General features: G+C 51.3%; 1 protein-coding gene across 7 annotated transcripts in view; it reads left to right on the top strand.

The window, feature by feature from the left end:
- The window catches only part of MBP (myelin basic protein), a 116,959-nt gene that overhangs the window by 14,059 nt on the left and 78,164 nt on the right, over positions 1-24,736 (top strand). For 4 of the 7 annotated variants that reach the window (XM_082640768.1, XM_082640767.1, XM_082640762.1 and 1 more), the window contains exon 2: positions 13,197-13,272. In XM_082640768.1, coding sequence (XP_082496894.1) covers positions 13,222-13,272 — 51 coding nt within the window. In that variant the 5' untranslated portion in view covers positions 13,197-13,221. Of the gene's footprint in view, positions 1-1,814; positions 5,520-13,196; positions 13,273-24,736 lie in introns of those variants that run through there. The other 3 variants (XM_082640764.1, XM_082640763.1, XM_082640766.1) reach the window with 3 other exon arrangements.

The raw sequence follows: 24,736 nt of genomic DNA, 5'->3' as shown, positions 1-24,736 counted from the left end.
GTTGTGGTGCATGGGCTTAGTTGCTCCGTGGCATGTGGGATCTTCCTGGACCAGGGCTAGAACTCGTGTCCCCTGCGTTGGCAGGCAGATTCTTAACCACTGTGCCACCAGGGAAGCCCTCACACCCTTTTTTTTTTTGGCAGTGCACGGGCCTCTCACTGTTGTGGCCTCTCCCGTTGTGGAGCACAGGCTACGGATGCACAGGCTCAGCGGCCATGGCTCACGGGCCCAGCCACTCCGCGGCATGTGGGATCCTCCCGGACCGGGGCACGAACCCGTGTCCCCTGCCTCGGCAGGCGGACTCTCAACCACTGCGCCACCAGGGAAGCCCCCCTTTTTTAAAAGCCACATTTGTTCATGAAGGTAGAAGAGGTCCCAGGTGTCATTTCTGTGTGGGCTCATGTGGTACAATCATCACAGAGTCTGAAATCTCTGAGGCTTAACTTCATTTGCTTTCATGACTTGTGCTGAAGAAGAGTTTGAAAAATGTGCCCTGGACTCAATCCAGAGTTTGCTCCTGACCTCTTTCCATGGAGCTGCCCTTAGTTACCGTAATGCCCATAATCCAGCGGGGCTCTGAAGGGTGGTTCAGATCCCACTGTTTCCCCGTCCTTTTCTTAGATTAACCTTCCCAGCCACTCTCTCTGGAGTCTTCTACACAGAGCTGGTGTGGGTTTCGTGACTAATTACAGATGTTCTAGGGTACGTGATGGAGACCCCGGGGAGGCAGGTACAGAAACGCAGAGAGGAAAGAGGCAGGGGGTGTTCGTTCATCCCTCAAAGCAGGTGAAGCCCGGACCCAAGTTGGTGCCCGTGGACTTCATGAAAGAAAGAAAAAAACACCAGGCTGAGGTCTCTGCACAGCATGGGCTTGGCTGTCTGTGGAGACGCCGTGCCTATAGCCTGTCTGCACAGCCAACCTGGCTGGTAACCAGGTAACTGAAAGGCCAGGCGCTGCATGAGATGCTGCCCTGGGTTCAGAGGTTTCTATTCCAACCTTTGGACGCAGCGTACATTAGAGTGTAATTCGAAATCAGCACTTTGGAAAGGTAATTAATTCATTAAGAACCGCCCTCCCCCACTGCCCCGTCTGGGCACACGTGGTTTGGGGTGGAGGGAATAACTTCAGGGCTTTATTCTGCTTCTCCCATTCACTTCACAGGTGTTTACTGAGCACCTACTATGCACCAGTCAGTGGGGTGGGTGCTGGGAACACAGCGGTGGACGAGTCACGGGTCCCACCTGTAGTGCCTTCATCCCCAGCGTGCTCCGTGGGACGGCAGTTCCAACAGGGGAGGGGGATTGCAGAGAGGGTGGCTCAGGACCCCGGCCGCAGCGAGGGTCCAGCCCTTCCCGGGGAGGGAGCAGTGTTCTCAGGGCTGCAGGAGAGACCCTGCAAGGTCGAGGGGAGGCGGGGTGAGCCGGGCAGCTCCTCTGAGTTCCTGCAGGCCCCCTCCCCACCCTCCGTCCTCTCGGTGGTGGAGACAAAGAAGGACCACACGGCCAGGGGCCCCAGGCAGGCAGCGTGCCCTGCGGCTTCTGCTGTCCCCACTCCGGGGGCCTCTCCTGACCCAGTGTACGCTGGTGACATGGGCTCCCCAGAGGATGGACGTCTGGGGACCAACCTGCTCTGGCGGTCCTTACCCCCTGCCCGCTCCGAGAAGGATGGGGTCAGAGGCGTGTTCGCTTAGAGGAGGATTCTCTCCCGGAGGAGAGTTCTCGTTCTTCTTCTGGCGCCACAGGGACGCAGAAGAGGCTGTGTGTGTGTGTGTGTGTGTGTGTGTGTGTGTGTGTGTGTCTCCATCTGGGCACATTGTGCCTGCTGGAACCCAGCTTCTCCCCTGAGCTCCCTGCATCAGGCAGTGAGTCTGGTCCTGTCTTGTTTGGACCCAGCCCCCAGCTTCGGGAACCCAGATGTTTGCGTGTCTGACACGATACGGCAGCTTCTCTTTTTCAAACTCCTGAGGTTACAGGTGTGAGGCACCCACAGCATCCCTGTAGGAGTCGGTGCAGCCACCCCCGGCCCCGCTCCAGGCCCCTCGCTTCCCCAGAAGGACAGCAGAGCCGGTGACCTGTCCAGGGCCGCCCGGCTGCCCGTGGCAGGTGAGACCAGGAGTCGGCCTTCCTGCCCCGAATGCCCCACTTCCATCACCCTTTTTGGTCCTTTAAGTCGGTCCTGCACTGTCTTTGAATGTTACCACCCCTAAGCATCAAATAAGAAGTTATTTATCCACAAATGCCATGCTTTGGGGGGAATATGAGTGATTACGACACTTTATTATGGTTCCAGTGTGGCCACAGTTTATCACATAAACACAGTATTGTGAACGTTCTCCGTCAGATGTTTTCATTTTTCATTTATTTCCTATAAAAGGCATTCTGGATAATCTTGATTTTGATGGAGAAATAAAATCATAAGGACTCCACCTTGTGGCAATAAAGCATTGCCTTCTGAAAGGATACTGATCTTTTTCAGGCATTAAAGATACCACTTAGGGCTTCCCTGGTGGCGCAGTGGTTGGGAGTCCACCTGCCAATGCAGGGGACATGGGTTCATGCCCCGGTTCGGGAAGATCCCATATGCCTCGGAGCGGCTGGGTCCGTCAGCCACGGCCGCTGAGCCTGCGTGTCCGGAGCCTGTGCTTCGCAACGGGAGAGGCCACAACAGTGAGAGGCCCGCGTACCGCAAAAAAAAAAAAAAAAAAAAAAAAATATATACCACTTAGAAACCAAAACGTGTGCAGAAACCAGGTGACAAGTTCAGGGTCAGACTACAAGCTTGTTGGCAGCCTCGTGTTCATCACGCATGCTGTGCTCTGCAGAGGTTTGTTATTTACCTATTTAAAAGAGATTTAATGTTACGATGTATTCCTATAATGCACCATTGTTTACTGTTGCTCTGCGCTGGTTTCCACATCAGAGGGAATGAGGTACATAGACTCCGTCCAAGTTGTCACGAGTGTCTTTCGAATCATCAGGAAGTACATTAAAACCTGTGAAATAAAGAAGCGGCTGCCGCTCTATCCTTTCCATGCAGCTCTGTTCCTTAATAAATCCAAGACTGAGTGCATCCAGAGTCCTTTTTCTGGAGAAATTCAGTGCCCTGCCCAAGTCACCGGGTCAGCTCATGGCCGACCTTGAACCAGTGACTGTGAACTTGTGTTACCCGGTCTTTCTGAACCTTCCAGGTTTCACTGGCTGTAAAACGAGCAGCGTCCTAACTGCACCCACCTCAGCCTGGGGGGAGCGGGCTAGGAGGCTGGACTTCTGGAAAGGTCACGTCCTGCCTGGCGCGGAGGAAGGACCGTCACACTGGCCACCCTCTGAGGCCTCCAGTCGAGCCCTTTCCATCAAGCGGTGCTCTCTTGGGACGTGTCTCCCTCCCTTTGCTTTAACTGTAATTGTCACCTGCTCCCATCCTGCATCTTCTACAATGTCACACGCCCGTATGACAATGCAGCACCCATTAGATCAGCTCTGAGCCCCGTGCCTCGGGGCACCATGATGGGGGTGATGACCACGCATGCGTTCTTTTCCCTGATCAGCACCTGGAAGGTTCTGGGAGGAGGTCACATGAAAAAATGGTGCCAGATGGGAGATGGCCCCTCTCCTGTGGTGATTTGAAGTTGGAGAGTTGAGATCAACAATTCTAGGAGTCAGATGTCCTCTGTGTCTTCAGGATGATCAGGATCATTTTAGTCAAGACTCAGGCTGTAGCTCTTCTGGCCGCAGGCCACATGCAAACCTGTAGTCTGAGTCAATGTGTTCCTTCCCCATGCACAGCTCTCAGGAGGCGGCATGCCTGACGCCAGGGAACGTGTGAGCAGCTCTGGAGGTGGATTAAAAGACACGGAGTTCAACACGCCTTCTGCCCTTTGATCACTGGCCCCCAATGCTCACGTTTCCTCTGCTGCCAGCAACAGTGTCCTGGTTGTGGGCACACGGGGACCTGTAATAGTGGCACACGTGACCCCCATTGCAGGCAGTTAATAAAATACTAACCAGTCATTTTCACAACCCCTCCTGGAATTAACATTGGCCAAAACCTCAGAGCAAGCGGGAGAGAGACGACAAGAAGGGGCACGCCCTGGGCACCTCTGGGACCCGAGCTCTGGGACTTTCTCTCCGAAACCCCCGCCTGCTGGGCCTCCCGGTGGGCGGCGTGTGCAGGGCGTGGCCAGTGGGACCCGGCCTTCATGCCCATGACTGAGTTAGGCCACCAGGACTGGGCTCTTTCCAGGTGGCCCACCTGGCGAAGGAAGGGGGGGCCCTGCGTCCGAGCATCAGGAAGGCTGTCTCCATGTGACTGCAGGCCTGGCGGGCCGGGGTTACCCAGCGTCCCAGCTTCCCGGGACCTTCTGTTTTTACACGGAGAACTTCCTCTCTCCTTTCAAGAGCTATAAAAGGCTAAACATGCCACCTGATTGTAGACTTGTGTGAATGCATTAACAAGAAATTCTAAAGGTTACTCTGACTTAAGCATTAATGAACTACGGTCTGATCTGCTGCTTTCCGTCAAGGAAGCGCTTTGTTGTACCTGAGAGAGGAGCTGTTACAGCAACACCAGGGGCCGGAACTCCAGAACGTCATTTGCCGCCCAGTTTGGTAATGGCTTTATCTAAAAAGCCAGCTGATGCCCCGCGGACCAGGCTCAAGGGACCACAGTCAGACTCGCACCAACTCCATCCATCTGCAGTTCTGTAATTTTCTTTCTCAGTGATTTTTGAGAACTTTAAGGCAGTGTTCTTCTGCACTGTAAATCTGATAAGCCTGGGGAAAACCAAGGATGCTGATAACTGGCTTATGAATAGTATGTGATAACCCAAAGCAAAACTTCCCGTCCCCCAAAATCTAGAGGCTGATTTCTTCTGACGCTTTCCGTGTGAGTCCAGATTGGGTGTTTGGGTCTGTTTGTAAACGCCGTCAGGACACCAGCGCAGTTTGGGGTCCTGAGGACGGTTGCGGGGCCAGATGCCACCCCACTGTCTTGGAGAAGCTTTTTCTAGGCTAGACATAGACGTCTGAAGTGAACTTTTACCCCGTCCTTCTCAGCGCATTATGAGCTGTCTTAGTCCACTCAGGCTGCCGTAACAGAAAACCACAGACAGGGGGCTTGTAAACAACAGACATTCATTTCTCACAGTTCTGGAGGTGCGAGTCCAAGATCAGGTGCCGGCAGATTCAGTGTCTGGTGGGAACCCAATTCCTGGATCGCAGCCAGCATCTCTGCACCGTGTCCTCACACGGGGAAGGGGTGGTTTGCGTTCAGAGAATTGCGATAAGGTCTGTGAGGTACATTGGGTGGAACAGGAAAGCAGACTCTTTCTTCAGGTTCAATGTCGAGTTTGCCATATCCACCGACCGGTGAACTGTGACGTGTGACGTGGGCGGTCTGTGTGCTGTAAGCCAGAGGGCGGGAGGGAGCTTGGGGAGAGCCTGAGGATCTCCGAGGTCAGCTGTCACATGCGTTCCTGAAACTCGGTGTGACTTCTTAAGCTTCCCACCCCCCTGTTCCAGTCGTAAGATGGTCTTTCTTTTTGTCTTGTGCACATGCGTGTGTGTGTGTGTTTCTTTTGGGGGTGGTTGTTTTGGTGATGTTGGTAGCTGTTTACTATGTTCTGAACACAGAGTGTTACAAGAATGTTTTTGACCTGAGAAATAAAAATGATTGTCTACAGAAGCCAGGCATAAACGCTTGGCCCTGGCGGAGAGAGAAAGAGGCAGAATAGAGGCGGGTGGGGAAGGAAGAGGGAGAGAAACAGCGTGAGGCTGCTGGCGGGATGAAGTCTTTCATTTAGGCTCACGCTTCTCTCTCGGGTCCTGGTTTCATTTTCTATGCGAGTTCCTTGCTCTTTCACATTTGCTCTCTGGGTTTTGTTTAAAGGTCAGAGAAGCAGAGTCGCACTGTCTGTCCCTCCAGCTCTGTGCTACCCTCGCCCACCGTTTAGGGCTGGTGGCATCAGTTTGGTCTCTGCGGGGAGGATGGGCAGGGTCCACACCCCGTGACCAACCATACCCGCCACGGAAGGGTGGCCTGGAGGAAGCGATCAGCTGCCAGCTGTGGGTTCCCTGGCTGGTCTGGGGGGTGGGGAGGTAGTGCCCTTCAGCAGCTCAGCAGCAGGTTCATTCAGTCTCTCATTTAGTGGCTCCCAGGAAGGAAATGAGGGTGCCCCTTTGGAATGTTCACCATCTCCTCTTTCATTACCTTGTTCAGTTATTCCGTTCCGGGGACACCCTGTCTCACTCCCTCGATCAGTCAAACTCTCCAGGTTCCCCTCAGCTCAGAGGTTAAAAGCAGCCCTTTCTGGCTGGTGCAGATCCGCAAGCATCTGTCTTACTGTTCATTCTTCTAGAAGGTATGGTTAGGCCACCTCCAAACATAAACCATGCTCATAAGTGCCTGGTGGTTCCTCAGCCCACCCTGGCAGTTAGTATATTTCATTCCCAAGGACCCAGGAAGCCCCTTCAGCATGCAGTTCACCAGTAACTAGAGGCTGAGAGCCATTTGGGTCCAGCTAAGGGGTTAAGTACAAAGTGTAACCGTAGTAATAACAGTAAAGGTCATTTACCTTTAAAGCCTGGTAAAAGCTACGACTCCATTAAGGGTTAATGGCACAGTACTTGGAATTTTGAAAACATTGCTTTAGTGGTTTGCAAAAGCAGAGAAGCAAAAGTTACCACCCTGGTAGTAGCAGAATTTTAATTCTGCTGCCAAAAGTACACATTAATCCACCTCCTGGCTGGGATGACTGTACATGGATTCAGTGGGTAGATGTTAAAACACTAACCGTGGGCTCAGTGCTCCTGTGGTTTCTCACCTGACCCGCTCCTGTGACCCAGGTTGACCTCAGCCCCTGGATCCTTCTCAGCCCCTCCCCACAGATGCCATCCCGCGGGTGTTTGTACTGTCAATATTCACACCTACACAAGTGGAAACAGGACAGAGAGAAAAATTACTCTAAGCTACAGTACGTGAAAAATTGCACCCGAGGCAGATGAGAAAGACAAATTGCCCTCCGGCTCTCTACTGATCATGAAGCAATATATTCACTGAACATTTTTATTACAAGAAAGTTGAACTTTGACAGTTATGATATCTGTGGATGATTAGCCCTTCGGGATCATAATTAACTCCTTATTCGTCTCATTCTGTGGTAGGTGCCTCGTGTAACATACAAGCCATTCTCTAAGGAAGGGAAGAGAAGGCCCTTAGGTTGTCGGTGGGTTGTCAGGGGCCAGGGGATTTCGAGTCTGTTACCTTAGTGAATGCCTCAATATGAATGAATGCACTGCAGGTATTATCATCTGATTTTACAGATGAGAAGTCAGAAGCTCGGAGAACTAAGTTTCTAAGCTCTTCAGTAAATAGTAATTGGCAGGCATGGAATTAAAACCCAAATAATTCCTTGCATACACTTTTCACCAGCTGTTATGGCAAGACATTAGGCAGGAAATTAAGAAAGTCGCTTTCATTTTCCGTATTAAACTTGTGTATCCACATACAGGTGTTTATGAAGCATAAGTTATTGTAATGCAGCTATTTTCTCAAGGCTGCTTATTACAGTAAAGCCTTCTCCTTATCATGTTGATCAATAATCTGGAAATGGGTGACACCTTAGACCTACTGGAACACTTGTTTCCATGTAAGACATATTCATAATGTAAAAAATGTCCAGCTGATCCCTGTTTTTACCTATGATATATTCCTAGAGGCAGTGTTATATTCACAGCTAGATGAGTCTTCTAAACTTTACTTTCTCAACTGTAAAATGGGAATAAAGCATACAGGGTTATTCCTATAATTCCGTAACTCAAGGGATAAAGCAAATCACTGTAAAATTAACCCTGTATCTCCATAAAAACATTAATTTTAGGGTTGCTTTTAGGAACATGGACACTGAGCAGGAAAAATAAAAAACAAAACTCCTGTACAATCTATAGAATCTTATGAAACCAAAGCCTAAAGAACTATAAGTCTGTGAGAATAGTACACCTGTGACCGTTTCCTAGAACATGGACATAAATACAGCCAGACAGGTTGGTTCCTAACAAGCCCAAATGTATAGTGAGTGCAGACACCATGATAAACCCCGCATGTGACCACGCGGGTTACCGCCCTGACGCTCCTCCCAGCCCAGAGGTCAGCACTGCCCACGGTGATCCCCTCCCATTTCCGAGGGTTTGGGGAGGCGGTAGGGTGCTCTGGGGGCCACAGCTGTTGAGCAGCTCTCTAGGGAGACTTGCATTGAGGCCTTCTCTCTCCCACAGTAAACCTACTGAGACAGAGATTTCACAGTAATCCCATCGCCTGTGAAAATGAACCCAAAGGTGCTGGAGGAATAGCCAGCTTAGCCTGTTAGTGTCTGCAGCCTCCTCCGGGTCTCCAGTCTCCACCTCACTTTTCCCTTCTCGTCGCCCATCCCCCACCCACTCTAGTCTGGAAACAGGAGACATCACGCTGCTTCCCGGGCGGTTGCTTATGGGCTCCTGTAGGACGACGTCACCTCTGGGCTTCTCAGGCACTGGTGTGCTCACCCCTTTCTCCTCTCTTGACCTGGGAGTTTAAGAGCGGATGTCCACACGTAGGGGAACCCACGTAAAGGTCTCTGCAATAGGCGTGCAATCATAGATAGCTAGATGGCTAGAAGATGTTTTCTCAGCTGATCACCACCCACCCTGGGGACCCTGTGCAAGGGACGAGAAAGGCAGGAGCCATCAGCCCTAGAGCTCACCCTGACCCCAACCTTGACCCCAACCCTGACCCCAACCTTGACCCTAACCCTGACCCCCAACCCTGACCCCAACCCAGACCAGCCCCTACTTCATTCTCACCGCAGCACAGTGAAGGAGCTTTTGTTGCTTCCGATTGACAGGAAACTGAGGTTCAGAGAAGGGGAGTGACTTGCCCCAGGTCACCCCGCAGGAGCCTGGATTGGGACCTAGGTCTCACCTGCCGTGTTCACTCTAGAAGTCAGGACTTCCAGTAGAAAGCAGGTGGTTAAAATGCTCAGAGCAAGGTGTTTTCACCTCCATGCCCCCAGCATTCCAGCTTCCCCATTCACACACACTCCTCTTCACCCAACGTGGGTTTTATCTGTGACTCCTTCACTGTGTCCACCAAAGTGACACGAGTGGTCTTAGCTGCATTAGGAGCACATTGTTGAAAACAGATCCAAGCAGCTGTTGAAATCCAAGCAGCTGAGACTGGATTGCGTTCCAGTGAATCTGGGTTACTAACCTGCACTCACGTGCTTAATTTTTACTGCCCTCCCCCCGCCACCAATAACACAAAGTATGGATGGTCATGAAAACATTATGGAAATTTTCAATAAGCCCAGTGGCTGTTTCGAGATCACATCTGGGATTGAATTCCAACCTAAGGAGTATGGGGCAGTCCCAATATAACCTAAAGTCTATCCTGAAGGCTCCCAGCCCTGGCCCTCCACTTCCCCTCCCACCAATCTCCTGTCTTATTATTTCACGAAAAGCTTCTCAATAACCTGGAGATGCTTCAGAGTCAGGCTGAGTTCCAGGAGCATTCCACATGAATTTTCCTCTTGCTCTATTTGATTAATTGCAAAAAAAAAAATGAAATGAAATAAAGACCTCCAAAGTCCAGCTCTTCTGTCTGCAGATGGCTCTTTTCAGCTTACTGTGGAGGCCAGCTGCCTGGGCAGCCTTCTTTCTGTAACCCAACCCTCCCGTCTCTCTACGGCGGAATGGGGCAGAGTTACCCCAGAACAAGTCCACTGCCCATCATTTCACCACAGGACTGTGCCGTACACCTCAGGTACTGACGATCCCTCTAACGACGGGCCCTAATCTGAGAACTGTCACTTTGTTTTTCTTGTCTTTCTTTTCCTGCCAGTGTGCAAATTGTGCATTTAAGGCTAGAATCTGCCTACTCGAAATGACACATATAAATTCTCATTCTGTTCATCTGAGACAGGAGGGAAAAAAAGTCTGTACACACTCAAAAGTCTGACCCGGACTTTTGTTATATCAGTCTATTCTGCGTCCAGTAGTCTTGAGTTTTTTTAATAGTGATTAAAATAGCTCATGAACAGTCTTCCCACGTATACCCTCAAGTTGCGCTTTGAGGCATGATAAAGTTCTGACCAGAACACACTGGCTTGGAAGACGCATCCCCTCTCCAAGGAGCAGCGCAAGCATCTTGTGATGAGATCAGCTGTGCCTCAAAGCCCTTGCTCCAAAATCAGCTTTCCTTTTGTCCACGAGCAACCCCCCGAATATTCACACGCCCCACACCATTTTGATTTAGGTTAAATCCTTAGAGATTTGTTTTCTGGAAGGGGGGACCATTGTGTTGGGATTTGCCTAATACCTGCAGGGGAGGTGACTGAGGAGAGTGAGAATAAGATGGAAACGGGAGGAGGTAAGGGATGCTGGGCTTGAGATACTGTCCAGGTGAGAACAGAGATGGTAGCGTGCGCTTCTCTATGTTGGGGCTGGAAAACCCCAAGAGTCCAGGCTGTCAACTTAAAGAAGTTATCTATTTTTGCCTGTGTTTAGTTTCAAATACACCAATTCTTCTTCTTCTTTTTTTTTTTTTGGAGTTAACTTTTATTTTATTTATATATATATTTTTATTGGAGTATAGTTGATTTACAATGTTGTGTTAGTTTCAGATGTACAGCACAGGGATTCAGTTTTATATGTACATATATTTTTTTCCAGATTCTTTTCCCTTATAGGTTATTACAAAATATTGAGTAGAGTTCCCTGTGCTACACGGTACATCCTTGTTGGTTATCTGTTTTAGGTATAGTCGTGTGTACATGCTAATCCCAACCTCCTAATTTATCTTTCCCCAATCAAATACACCAATTCTTATTTCTTTAACAGGGATGTTTGATGCGTTGTTACTCTGTGTATTACATACGCAGTGCAAGTTACCAGTACTTACTCAGAACCCCGCGTGGGATCACAGAGAGATCGCAGTTCAGAGTGACCCCTTCTACTCCCGGAGTTCAGACCGCCGTCCTGCACAGAGAACGTGCAGTCATGTTCTCCACCTGCAGTTCAGACCCCAAGAGGACAAAATCAAGTCCCCTCTTCCCTTTTTGCGCCCACTCTTACCAAGTAAACTACCATATGTGCCCCAAACCTCCGTTTTCCCAGTGAGGTTACCCCAAAGGTTTTTTAGGGGGTGGGTCCCACGTAAGTAATTTGGGAAGGTGGATGATAGAATCGCACTGGATACTGAAATTATCTGCAAAGGTCGACTTGCATGTTTAAAAGCATACGTTTTGTTTTATTTTATTGTTTTTTATTTTATTTTTTTCGAAGATGTTGGGGGTAGGAGTTTATTAATTAATTCATTTATTTTGGCTGTGTTGGGTCTTCGTTTCTGTGCGAGGGCTTTCTCTAGTTATGGCAAGAGGAGGCCACTCCTCATCGCAGTGCACGGGCCTCTTACTATCGCGGCCTCTCTTGTTGTGGAGCACAGGCTCCAGACGCGCAGGCTCAGTAGTTGTGGCTCACGGGCCTAGTTGCTCCGCGGCATGTGGGATCCTCCCAGACCGGGGCACGAACCCGTGTCCCCTGCATCAGCAGGCAGACTCTCAACCACTGCGCCACCAGGGAAGCCCCCATTTTATTTATTTTTTTAAGCATAGATTTTATTTTTTAATTTAAAATGCTTCATCGCTAAAAAATGCTAACCATCATCTGACAGTGCAGGGTTTCCACAAGCCTTCAATTTATGAAATATGCAATCTCCACAAAGAGCAATAAAGCAAAGCACAATAAAACAAGGTCTGCCTGTGTACAATACAGTATCGTTAACTATAGTCACCATGTAAAACCATACATGTTACAATATTGGTTTCTTCACCTTCATGTCATGATACATGATGTATTCACATGATTCTTCTAAGTCAGCCGTGTTTTTATCACCACTAGAACCATGTCTTTGATTCACCAGAGCACATAATCCCCCTTCGATCCAAGTCATTTGAAGTACAGCACTTTTTAACATCTCCCTCTGCGTGGGGCTCTGGTCCAGTTTCCATTTACAAAATACAAAGGTGGGAAGGGTTTCCACTCCTCAGTTGCTTGGTCTCCACCAGGTAACGACTCACTTTACCCCACACACTGGGAGGTGATGCTATAAGACGCCATCACTGCCTTTCTCACCAGTTTGCCTGGGGAAGGGCGTGGGTGTCCTTCGTCGTCACTGAGGAGTCACCCAGGGATATGGGAGGCTTTGGGAAAATTCCAATACTGGGCAATTCCTTCTTTGCAAAAGAGTGCCTTTGGGGAAACAAAACTTGCCTTTCATCAGGCATGTGTAGTATTTTAGAAATCCTTCCCATTTTTAGAAGACAGTTCGTATTGTTAGCTTTCAAGGAGAGCCACTCCTTGTTCAGCCTGGAGCTACTACTCACATGTCCTTTGAAAAGGATGCATCCTGGATGATTGAGTGTTGCGACGACCCTTAAAGACAGGTCACCTGCAGCCAGCTGACAAGTGTACGGTGATGGTGCAAGTGGTCCTCATGGTTCATGCAGGTCCAGGGATGTGTGTGGGATGAGGGAATCTGTGTGGAATGAGTTTAGCTAAATTCTTCAGTTTTGTGCCTTTCTGGAGGAAAAAAAATAAATTTGCTGCTAAAGTTTGGATTAGAAAATACAAATGAGGAACCTGTGCTTTTTTAAATCCAACTTTATCTTCCTTACAAATTCTGTGGATTCTTGGAATGCTTGTCCGATAAGCAACCCTTGGTCGGGTCTTGCTGTTTCTGTGCTCACACGATTCCCGAAGCATCAAGCTTATTTTTATTTTTAGGAGCGTCGGCACGTTTCTGCATCTCTGTTCCTCGTTACTGAACGTGAGGTGTACCTCCGTCTGTCCATCTAGACTTGTGCACAGTCTGTGAGATCTCTGGAGATGATTTCATCTTCTTTATGGATGAGGAAACACACTGAACAGTGTTTGTCACTGGACAGAATCCGGGTTTGGGTAGCCATCCCGCTTTCTAGCTTTTTGCCAGGGTTCAGAGGACAGTGACACTCACTCATGAGACTTTGGGTGCCTCTTGAGTTTGGGGGCTTTCGTTTTCTTTTCTCAGAAATGGGTATAGCATGTGGAACGGGATTGCGCTGATTGAAAAATAGCGTAGAAAACTCTGAAAGTACCAGTTTCAAGGCTAATGGCCTCTCTTTGTCTTTCAGCATCTGAAGACCTCGACGGCTCAGGATGGGGAACCACGCAGGGAAGCGAGACTTAGGTGCCGAGAAGGGAAATAAGGTAAGAAGTGAGCTGGCTCAAAAATCCTTCGAGCGCACAAACCCTCCTCAGGTACCCTGTGGCTACCAGGGTTTTCCGCTAAAACCATTGGCTTGTTATCCTCCTACCTTAGAAACGTCTAGGGCTTAGAATGCTAGTCCTCAGCACACAGGCCAAGACCCGAATTCCTCGGCCGGGACTCCAGGCCCACTACGATCTCACTGTGACTGGCCTTTCTGGTGCCATCCGTCCCGACATCCCTTCCCCCACCCTCATCACAGGGAGTTTGGAAGATACAGGAGAGCAAACAGGAAAAATGCAAATAAAAATCATCCAAATCCCTCCAGGGACTCAGAATGAATCTTTTATGTATTTCTAGCCTCGCATTTGCCCCTTTCCACCTTATTCCACGGACATCAGCTTCCCCTGTTCGGTGATGATTCTCTGCATCACCTTTGATTCCCCCAGAGTGACTGGGAAGGTGGTTCTCAGCCTGTTTCCCCCTGAGCCGCTCAAACCGATGACCCATCACCAGGGCACCTGCTGGGCTCATTCTCTGCCCACCGAAGAATCATTTCAGGTTATGAGGAAATAGGCCTGATGTTGTGTGCAGAACTGTGAATCCACCCTAATTTGTAGGGGGGAAAGGTTAATTATTCCAGTTCTTTGGTCCTTTAACTCAAGACAAATGACAGTTCATCAGAATGTCACAGTGCTGAGGATGGACCTCCACCAGCCCACACGCGCACAGAAGTGCTTCATAAATGTCCACCGGATTGAATTACATTACATTTGAGCCCCAAGACCTCTTTGCTGAGGTTCTGTGCTACGGGTTTTATTTACTAATAATGAACTTGGCAGCCATGGGTCCTTCTCTGATCTGTACTTGGACTCAGTGTCCGTATCAGCCAGGTGGGTAATTTTCCATAATTTGCTTTCAAGCCATTCATGTAAATCAGTGATTACATACTGTTTTTGTTCATATCTTATCTTATAAAGTGTTTTGAGAAAACATTGTTTTACCTAAAAACAATGTTACGGAGTTTCTTTCCTAATGATGTCAGGCCCAAGGTCAACTAGAAGGGGTTTACCTTTTTATAATGTTATTATTGATTTGGAATTCTCCTCTCCTTGTTGAAAGGAGGACCAATTTCCTAAGTGGGTAAAGTGTTCTAGTGAATGTTGAATGGGGAATCATGCGGTGTTTTCTACGACTCGCGCGTGAGCTGTATCACTGGTAATCTGCCTGTGAAGATACTAGTAACTGAGCTGTGAATGTGTTCCGTTACTGTAAAGACCGTGGGTCTGGTGGCCTCCGCACCAGGAGGATGGAGTCTCAGCTGAGAGTGAAAGTGGAGAAACAGCTCTTCTCCGAGAGCCCCATCCTGTTAGCACGTGGTATTTTAAGGCACTGCTGATCTAAGTGACTGATTTGCAAGTCTGCTTCTGAAAACCTCTCTGTGGCTTGCAGTGTCTTTCCTGTTGTTGGACATTGTGAAGCACCAAAACACAGTTCTCACTGGTTTACTTTTACCAACGTCAGATTCCTGGGTGGTAGGACAGCCGTAGTGATGCTTCTGTTTTCTGAAAGCTAATTTTTAACATTCTGATGATGTTTTTTTGAAAATGGGCATTTAAGACCACTGGTTCCTGTAGGGAGTTGTTACAAGTAACAGCTCTCTTCTTTTAACTGTTTGTCACTTGACAGAAAATATCTGAGGCCTTGTGGACGGAGTGCTCTGGGGCAGCGGTCCCCAACCTTTTTGGCCCCAGGGACCGGTTTCGTGGAAGACAGTTTTTCCACGGAGGCGGGGGGTGGGGTGGGAAATGGGGTGGTTTCAGGCGGTGATGTGAGCGATGGGGAGGGAAGGGGAGGGGTGGGGAGCGATGGGGAGGGAGGAGGAGGGAGGGGGAGCGAGGGGGAGGGAGGGGGAGCGAGGGGGAGCGAGGGGGAGGGGGAGCGAGGGGGAGGGGGGAGGGAGGGGGAGGGAGAGGAGTGGGGGGAGCGAGGGGGAGCGATGGGGAGTGGTGGGGAGGGAGGGGAGCGATGGGGAGCGAGGGGGAGGGAGGAGGAGCGATGGGGAGGGAGGGGAGCGATGGGGAGGGAGGGGGAGGGAGGGGAGCGAGGGGGAGGGAGGAGGAGTGAGGGGGAGGGAGGGGGAGGGAGAGGGAGCGATGGGGAGCGAGGGGGAGGGAGGGGGAGGCGCCGATGAAGCTTCGCTCGCTCTCCGCCGCTCGCCTGCTGCTGTACGGCCGGTTCCTAACAGGCTGCGTGAACCGGTACCGGTCTGCGGCCCCGGGGGCTTGGGGGCCCCTGCCCTGTGGTGGTACGTGGGGTATCAGCTTAAACCAGAATGGAGAAAAGTCACATGAGCTCGTGCCCTGCTGTTCAGCATTCTGCGTGTGTCTGTAGTCATCCTGGGAAGCTTGCTTTTCACTGCTGAGGAATGGACAGGAAGCTTTTGCCTGTGTCCGGGGCTGACTGCTGCCCTGCTAACAGGCGGGGGGCTGCAGGGGCCGGTCACCCCGCTCGTCTCCCCAGCGCTGCCCCGTTGCGGCCCCCCCAAACTGCACAGGGGCCCAGAGCCCCCCTCTGCGCCCCACGCGCGTCCCGCATCAGCCCCGTGTCCTCACGCCCGCGCCTGCCGCCTTCCTGGGACCCGCAGGCCTGCGGAGGACGTTAGGAGGCGGCGGCCCTGTGTCCTGACCCCCTGCTCTGCCGCCCCCCCCCCCACCCCCTGCACTCGGCCCAGCTGGGGAGGGAGCCGCGGTGGCCAGGAGCACACAGCCCCCCGCTGCCAGGTTCCTCCCCGTGGCACCGCCCCACTGTTCTCTCACTGGCTTCTCTCTCCTCCTGAAGAAGGCGTGTCACGGTGTAGGAAGGAGCCTGTGATGGAAGGCACAGCTCTGGCATTTCTCTGTTCCTGTTCCAGCCTTGCGTGTTCATGTGGAAACAGACTCACGTCCAGGCAGCGATGCGGCTGCGAGCCCGACCTCGGGGCCCCGTCAGAGAGCAGAGTGTGCGTGGTGGAGGTCAGGGAGGCCCCATCCACAAGGGGAACCAGTGGCATTCAGGGAAGTTCTCATTCTCAGACATAAAGAAATCCCTGCTGGCCTCCGATTCCCTGTTTTTCTGAGCATCCTGGTGGATTTGGTTTCCAGAAAGCCCCGCTCACTAGCTTACCAGCTCCTTGTCAGCCAGTGCATTTTCACAGTCGTCCTTTGGCAGAACCGGGAAAGGACACGTCCCAGCTGCCATGTCCCCGGGACACATGGTTCTCAAATAGGGCCCCCGCCCTTGGGCGGGCTGTGCCCGGGCAGCCCTGGGAGCCCGGGGACCCTGCACAGGTGGATGACACGCTTGGCCCCTCTGGCTCCTGGAGGGGAGGGTTCATTTCCATGTCTGCACAGGAGTGGAGCCGGAGCACTTCTTCCTCAGCAGAACCAACTGGGACTTAAGACGGAGCCCACACCCTTTCCTGAGGCTGTGCTGGGCTTCTGTCTCATTCAGCGTTGCTCTGACTGTTGTCGGTCTCTGACCTATGGGTTTGCTTGTTAGGGTTTTCTGGTGATTCTCTGTTGGACACACCAGCTGCTATTAGCACCTGCCCTGCTCCAGGCATCCGCGCCGTGGCTGTGTGGTTGCCAGGGCTGCTGTGACAAAGCACCACAGACCCAGGGGCTGAACGACAGACATGTATTCACTCTCAGTCCTGGAGGCTGGAATCTGAGACCCAGGTGTCGGCAGGGCTGGGTCCTCCTGAGGCCTCGCTCCTTGGTGTGTAGACGGCCGTCTTCTCCCTGTGTCTTCAAGTGGTCATCCCAGTGTGTATGTCTGTGTCCTGATCTCCTCTTATAAGGACACCAGTCCTATAGGATTAGGGCCCATCCTAGTGACCTCATTTTACCTTAATCACCTCTGTGAAGACCCCACCTTCAAATGCAGCCATATTCTGAATTCCTGGAGGGCTAGGACTTCGACACGTGGCTCCTTGGGGAACACGAGTCAGTCCACAATGTCGGTGTTATTTGATGCAGCCGAGAAGTGACTGGGAGGTTTGAGAGGCCAGAGAGAGGAGTGTCCCCAGCCCTGCCTGGTGATCGCCACCAGAGTCTGACCCTCACCCTCATGGGGCACTGCCATTGCCCTGGCCTCTCCCCATCATGAGATTTCAGCATTCGCTTCTCTCCTGTTAATGCCTCCCTTTCAGACCCCTTAACCTTCCAGGCCCCAGATCCATAAGCCAACACCCCCGCTGCCCCTAGGACGTGGGGCTTGTCCAGAACCTTCCATGCCCATCTATTGCCCGTGAGTGACCATCTGTCCACATGGCGCAGCAGGCTTGAGATTGTGTCTTCCATGTGCTGCACTCATGCGTTCAGCCCTTCTCCACGCTCTGACCCTCTGAATATCACCTTCATTTTATCCGTGATGGACTCTCAGAGTGGCCTGCGTGGTTGGCCCAAGGCCAGGTGGGGAGTGAATGGAGGAGCTAGGCTTCCGGGCAGCTGTCTGCCCCTCTAGGTCGGCACCGAGCAGCAGAAATGGAAGGAGAGCCGCAGGTGGACGTTTAAATTTTCTAGTAGCCGCATAAAAAAGTAAAGAGACAGGAAGAAATTAATGTTAATATATTTTCTTTAACTTAATATACTCCAAATATCATGTCAGCATATAACAACTGTCAGTGAAGTATTTTACAGTTCTTTCTGTCTCAGTGAATCTTCAAGCTCGGGAGTGTATTTAGCTTACATCCCAATACGGCCTGGCCACTGTCCTGGCACTCAGTGGCCACATGTGGCTCGCAGCTCCAGGCCGGACGGCAGGCTCCAAAGCCAGGCCCATCCCTGTGGGCGCCGCTGGCTCGCCGGGCAGTGCCCCAGGACACCCTCATGGTGTCCTCCATCCAGTTCACGCCCCCCCGCCCTGCCCACCGTGCATCGCATCCATTGCCTGATGAAGAGGAAAGAGAAATTGTGAATGACCAGTATTGTCCGTTGAGAGATGATGATGGGTCTGCTTTTGCCCTCGGAGGGAGAGAGCTGGGGTTGGAGAGGAGAAGCAGGAGGGGGAGGGAGGGGCTGGGGAGGCGTGTGGATGAACGGCTGCCCTCTGCCCCTGGCTGGACCAGTCACCGCAGAGCAAGGGCAGTGATGAGTGGAAGTCCGGTGCAAAGGAGAAAGCAGGAGCGGCCTTTTTAAATCGGCCCAAATCCAGAGACCGTTTAGGGCATCGGGAGTGCCTTCTGGTCTCGCGGCTTCCTCTGCCCTCCCCTGAATCACCCCCAAGCCTCTGGGGCACCTCGAAGCGTCCGACCTGGGAGTCAGCCCCGGACTCCACACGAGGTGCTTCGCGGTGCTCCCACAGACACGTCAGGACACTTGTCCCTTTGTGTTGCCCCCAGGTTTCTCTGACGAGAGGCAGAGGCTGTTCTAACTCGTGTGTGGACTCTTTCCTTTCAGAGTTCACAGTAAGTTAGCTGTTTAGGACTGAAAGTGTCTCAAACCTTTACTTATTCCTACATCCATTCACCCATCCATAGGCAGGTGCAGACTTTTATTAAGCGCCTCCCCTGCGTAGGACTGGGCTGGACTCGGTGACGAAAGCCTGGCTTCCCCACCAACTGTCAGGTGACCTGGGGTAGTTACTTCACGCCCCTGGGCTTTGGTTCCCTCGTTGGTTACGGAGATGAGAAGATGGTGAACGTTACGTGAGCCGAAGGATGTAACCCACAGAGTGGTGCCTGGTGCCCAGCAAGTCCTGTGTGCCGTTGCTGCTTCTGTTCCTAATGTTCTTATTCTTGCTGTTGTTTTAAGAGAAACGGGCATGCATCTTCTGTCAGAATAGCTCCCAGTATGATTGGAGAGACCAGCAGAACTCTGACCCTGTGCCCAGCGCAATGACGGGATACAGGAGGGAAACCATGGGGACCGGGGGCCCTGGCCTGCCTGATGGCCTTTAACCAGCGTGGAGAACAGGCTGCAAAGAGCAGAGGGAAAGGCCAGGAGTGGTCCTTCCCTGTGTCCTCGGGATCAGGGAAACACGGGCAAAATGTTTAAATACCGTAAACAGGATTTGACCTGGGGCACCCATTATACAATCCCTTTCTGCAAATCTCTCCCAGTTTCGGCCCCTCCAAGCGCTGTGGATTCTGAGTCCCCCAAGCACCAGCCCCACCATTTCCGCAGCCTGACTCTGCCTGTCAATCAAAGTGTCCCCCTCACAGTGATTGCTGGGAAGAGGCGTCCTTTGTGATGAATTTGCGTCACTGAGGGCAGGGCCAGTGGCCCCTTGGACATTCCGTTGGTTTTTCCATTTCTGACACCATGCTGGGCGGCCTTGGAACTTACTGGCACAAGTCAGAATACTTTCTGGCTACGTAGAGATAACTTTGGCTCAGCGGGACGGCCCTGGCCCCAGGCCTGTCGCCTATGCTCAGCGATTGTAAGCGGCTTCCCTCCTGAACCCGTGGGTGCCCTAAACACCGTGATTTCTGACAACATCTCCCAGAGCAGCAACCAACGTCCTTCGGGAAAGAGCTTTCGGGCCGTTTTTTGTTGTGCAGGGGAAAAAGGCTCCCTGGCAGAGACCGATATCAGAGCGGTAAGAGGAAACTCGGGAGAGCCACAGATGGGAAGGGTTCAGAGGGAGGGAGGGGTCCGAGGCGGGCAGAGCCGACGGCTGCCCCGCGGGACACCAGGCCCCGCCCAGGTGTCCAGTGTGGAGGGCCGGGGCTCCCAGCACCTACAGACCAGGACCTGCAGAATCCACCTCAGCACCTGTCCCCTGGGGCCTACTAGTGCTGCCTGGCAGGAGTCAGTGGAAGGTTCCGGAACAGGGCTGGTCCCTGGGGACTCTGCCTCTCCTGCTTCCAGATTTCCCACCGACCTTGAGCGAGTGGGGTTTCCAGCGTCCTTGAGCTCTTTCTTCTCACCCGAATTCTTCAGCTTTGTTTAACTTTCTTGTTTGAGCACTGACCTCAGTCCACATGGGAATGAACTTCGAGAAGTTTTCATACGAAACTAGTGAGGCCATTGCTAGTCAGAAGCATTACTGCCATGAAACCTAAGAAACAAAGAGTAGTTTATATTGGCATCCCCACAGGTTTTCCAAAATGAGTGAAGTCAAGCGATGATCTATTACAATTTTCGAAATTCTAACAATAATAATTTTGAAAGCCTGCTTTTCACCTCTGGGATCTCTATACTTTTCTTGGCAGTGGTATCGGGCTCACAAAGTTTCTCCAAAGGCGCCCAGCCATGTTTCTGGAGTTTTCTGTGTAATCAGCTTAAGAAAAACGATACCACACTGAAAAACAAGGTCTGAGAGCCATTTTAGAATTTAGACGCATGTCTGATTTTCCAGTGGGGAGTAACTTGTTAGTCTGTTTTGTGTTTCCGATTAAAGTGATTCACTATCTGAGCTGTTCTTCAAAGCCCAGTGTGTGTGGGCCGCCTCTCCAGGGATACTCACACCCCTGGGGAAGCCGTTCTCGTATTTAATCATCACGGCCCCCACTGTCTGATGAGCCGCTGGGATGCTGAACCGGCGACGCTCTGAGAAACGAGAGGTGTAGTTTGCAAATATACACAGAGACACTCAGCAGCTCAGCGCTGCCCACCAACACGGAGATGGAAAATGTAGATTTGACGGGAAAATACGTTTCCTTCAAAACGTCTGACGTCCCAGCTGTGGGGCAGGCTGACATGTTCCCCCGGGGGTTCATTCCTCTGCAGAACTGTAATCCTATGTCACCTTGTCCCAAGTGTGGCATGTTGTCAGCAGTCTCACTTGTTCAGGAGGCCCCGTGCTTTTCACGCCAGCCTCAGGAAGGAGGAATCCTTCTACTTTAAACCACGGCCAGCTCCGTGCCATCCTCTCTCCTCCCACGTGGAAATTAAGTGCTGTGACGGCTCTGCTTGCGGATATTGTGCCCTTGTCCCCCGCCACCCCCATTGCTGCTGTTTGGGGGACGCTAACTGCACAGCCCGTACGGGTGCCCAGGGCGCCCCCGACACCGCCGGCTCCAGGCCGGGTGGCTGCTGGCGGCCTTCACCTGTGGGCCCCAGCCCAGGGCAGGGAGTCATCCACATGCCCTGCACTGCGAACGGCACAGGTGGGCCCTTCAAACCCCAAATCCAGCGTTGCTTTCGCCCCACATCATGCTTTCTCCTGCAGTTCCTTGTTAGAACCGACCGCCGTCACCACGGCTACTTCGCAGAATGGGAAGCGGGTTTGCCAAGAAACTCACTTCCGTCCAGTCGCCCAGACCCACTTGATGGGGCTGCCATGTCTTCGAGCAGGGAATCCACCTGGAAAGTTAACGCTTCTGATTTGATTTTGCCGTGTGTTGGCAACTGTTAGACCCATACATGTGTAATTCCATTTTCTTAGGCTGGTTCCATGAACAATTTTTTTTGAGAACTCAGGTAGTTAAGTTAATCAAATAATATACATTTCGAAGTTTAGGGGGCTGAAAAGTAGAAGGTATGTCCCTGCAGACACTCACCGATCTAGTCAGATACATGGAAAGACCTAGTCAGCATCAAGTAAGGCCTTAGATTGTGAGGTGCAGGCAGACTTTCCCTTGTATCTGTCTTCAACAGTCCTAGAGTCCTTTCTCTATCTGTCTGTCTGTCTGTCTCTCCCTCCATCTCTATTTGTATCTCCATCTCTATCTCTCGCACACACCCATAAAGAATTCCCCTTCACCTCAACTGCACGGCATTAAACCACCTTCCGATAGGCAGAGGGTGCGCTGTACCAATAGCTGCCATGCGTCTGTTACTCACTGCAGACGCCCCGCTGCAGCCCTGTCCAGCAGGACCTTCTGCTCTGTGCCCCTGCTAGCCAATAGGGCAGTCACGGGACACTCGTGGCTAATGTGATTGGTACAACAGAAGAACCAGATCTTTCAACTTTAGATTTAAATAGCCGTGTGTTTTGAGGCACAGTGCAGTTCCACTGGGTGCTTGCTGTGTCCTTCTAGTTCTAGGGTCCCGAGAACCCTGCCTGATAGGCATCAGCTCCAATTCTTGTTAAGGACAAAAATTGGGTCTTTCTCAAAGTCATATGATTGCGTTCAAAAGTGAGCATTGAGTTCAGAAGGTCAAATCCTCTGGAAACACACCCTTATAAATACCAGCAACTGCAGAGGACAGCGCTGTGAGCCCTGAGCTCCAGCAGGTGGAGCAGGTCTTGCCCTCACTCACCTCCCTTGGCTGGGAGGGTCTCACGGCCCCATTGCTTACTTACATCTCCCTCCGAAGGGGGCCACCTGCTGCAGGGTTGGGAAACGCGCATTGCAAACAGCATGCATTTATCTCACTGCCTCTGAGTTTCCTGCACACACAGACGCCTACACACTTGACTTGCTTAGGGCCTCCAAAAGGATTTCAGTGAGCTTCTAAAAAGAGAAATAAAATAGTGTAGAAAATGCATCCTTTTAAAGAGGCTTCCCAGAATCAGTAACCTTCTGATTACAGTCATGGAGAAATCAACATGGGATCTGTCCCTGACTTGAGAAGGAGCCACGAGAATATAAATTGAAACATCTCCTTCCAGGTTGGTTTGTGAAATCGCGTGTGTATTTAAGAACCCGGGGCTGCCTCTGAAGGGAGGCTGTCTGTGCCCCGAGGGGTGGTGAAGACTGCCGTGTTGGAGATGCAGCATTTCCCACCCGCAGGCGAGCACAGGCTTACTAAGTCTACCTTTACAGCAGGTTCTCGAATGTGCTGGGTCAGCACTGATTTGCTCTTGGAAGGTACTAAAGACAAAGCCTCTTATCACAGTTTTGCCCAGAAAGCATGACCCTAGCTTGATTCTGATTTCTAAGGTCTGTGAGTGAGCATTTTGTTTCCTCTGATAGACTGAGGACACGCACACCTGTCAGTCAGGTAGCAACAGGCCTCACAGACACACATGTGAGTAAGTAGTAAAGACAGGGGTGTAGTTAGCCAGCAGACCCGGCCCCTCAACAACCCTTAATAAAAATAATGAGGTGATTACGAAGTGGTGCCCCGGGCAGCATAAATCCAGCGGGCAGGCCACACAGCAGCACGTGAGTTATGAACTTGCCCGCCGCCTCCAGGCCCGGCTTCACTCCGCCCCGTCCCTGGCCCAGGCCCAGCCCCTCCCCATCCTAGGGATGGCCTCGTGGACCCCTGCTCGGGGGCCCCTCCCGGCTCAGCTGCTAAGGGAAGCGCCCCAGCAGTCAGTCTGCGGGGACCTCGAGGCCTCCGACTCAGGGTTGAGGGCTTGAAAACCCCAGGGGCCTCGGACTCCCGTGAGATGCGCAACTTCTGTGTCCTTTCACCCGATTATAGGGTTTATTACGGTTGGGAGTTAGTTCGCAAGCTTAGTTTTTATCAGAAACTGTGACCAACCTTGCAAGCAGCTGACTTTGGGCCACGAAAGTTGTTCAGCAGAAGTGATATGTTTAACACTGGTCATCAACTTTATAAATGACGTGACAATAAAATCATTCTCTGGGTAAAACTACAGCAACAGTGGACCGTGCCCCCGAGGGGACGGCTCTTGGATAGTCAAGCCACCCCGACACGAGGCTTCTATCCTTACGATCATGTTCCCGGGCCTCGGGCAGCTGATCCCGTGGAATCCGGAGCCCGGTGACCCTGGAACACACCCGTTTATCGTCTTGTTTTCAGCTGGACTCATAAAACGTTCCTTCCGCATTCCTTCCCTCACCCTGTCATAGCTCCTAATTCCCCTGTCCCTGCGTCTGTAACGCTAAATCACTTATGAGAGCTGACAGGACGGGGGAAGGGAGGCCAGAAATGTTGGCCTGTCATCAGATGCGCAGCACAGAACAAGCAGAGACAGCGCTGACTTCATTGAACAGGTTTTTTTTAAGGTGGGGAAGTATTTGAGCTCATGATGGATACGCTTTACGTGAAATAGTTTTCAGGCTCCGTTTGGGGTTTACGTTTGATTGAGAACATGATTCCAAGGATGGCACGGCAGATATGTATTCTTGAATTCCTACTGACTTGAATGAAAGTGTTCAGATGGAAACTCCCCTTTCCAGAGTGTGGATGAGTTAGATTTCCTGGCAGTGGAAAGTGGTGCCCTCCTGTAGGTGGTTCAGGTTGACGGGCCGGGGAAAGGGCTTAGGCGTCAGATTGTTTTAATCTCCAGTCGTTTTAGGGCTCGCCGCTTGGTGTGCCCATGAAGCCTCCCTGAGCTGATATTTCTCATCCCCTGCCAGGTAATTTCAGAAAGGCCACCATGTAATTTTATCTTGGAAGACAAGTTTATTTCAGACTCAGAGTGAAAAGCGTGTCATCACGTATGAAAACTCTGTGTTTGTTTTGTTATTAAGGAAGAGCTTTTTAAATATTTAATCAAACCCTCTTACAATGTTTTAAGTGAAACAAAACCTAAAAATCCAGGTTTCAGAATGATGCTTCCTGTCTTTTCTCACTCATTACTAAGGCAATATGGTTTTTTTTTTACTTTTTTTTAAAA

This window comes from Mesoplodon mirus, assembly GCF_964341445.2.
Source record: "Mesoplodon mirus genome assembly, chromosome: 13".
NCBI lineage: Eukaryota > Metazoa > Chordata > Mammalia > Artiodactyla > Ziphiidae > Mesoplodon > Mesoplodon mirus.
Note: the sequence above shows the minus strand (reverse complement) of the source record. Positions and strands in the feature narration are given on the sequence as shown.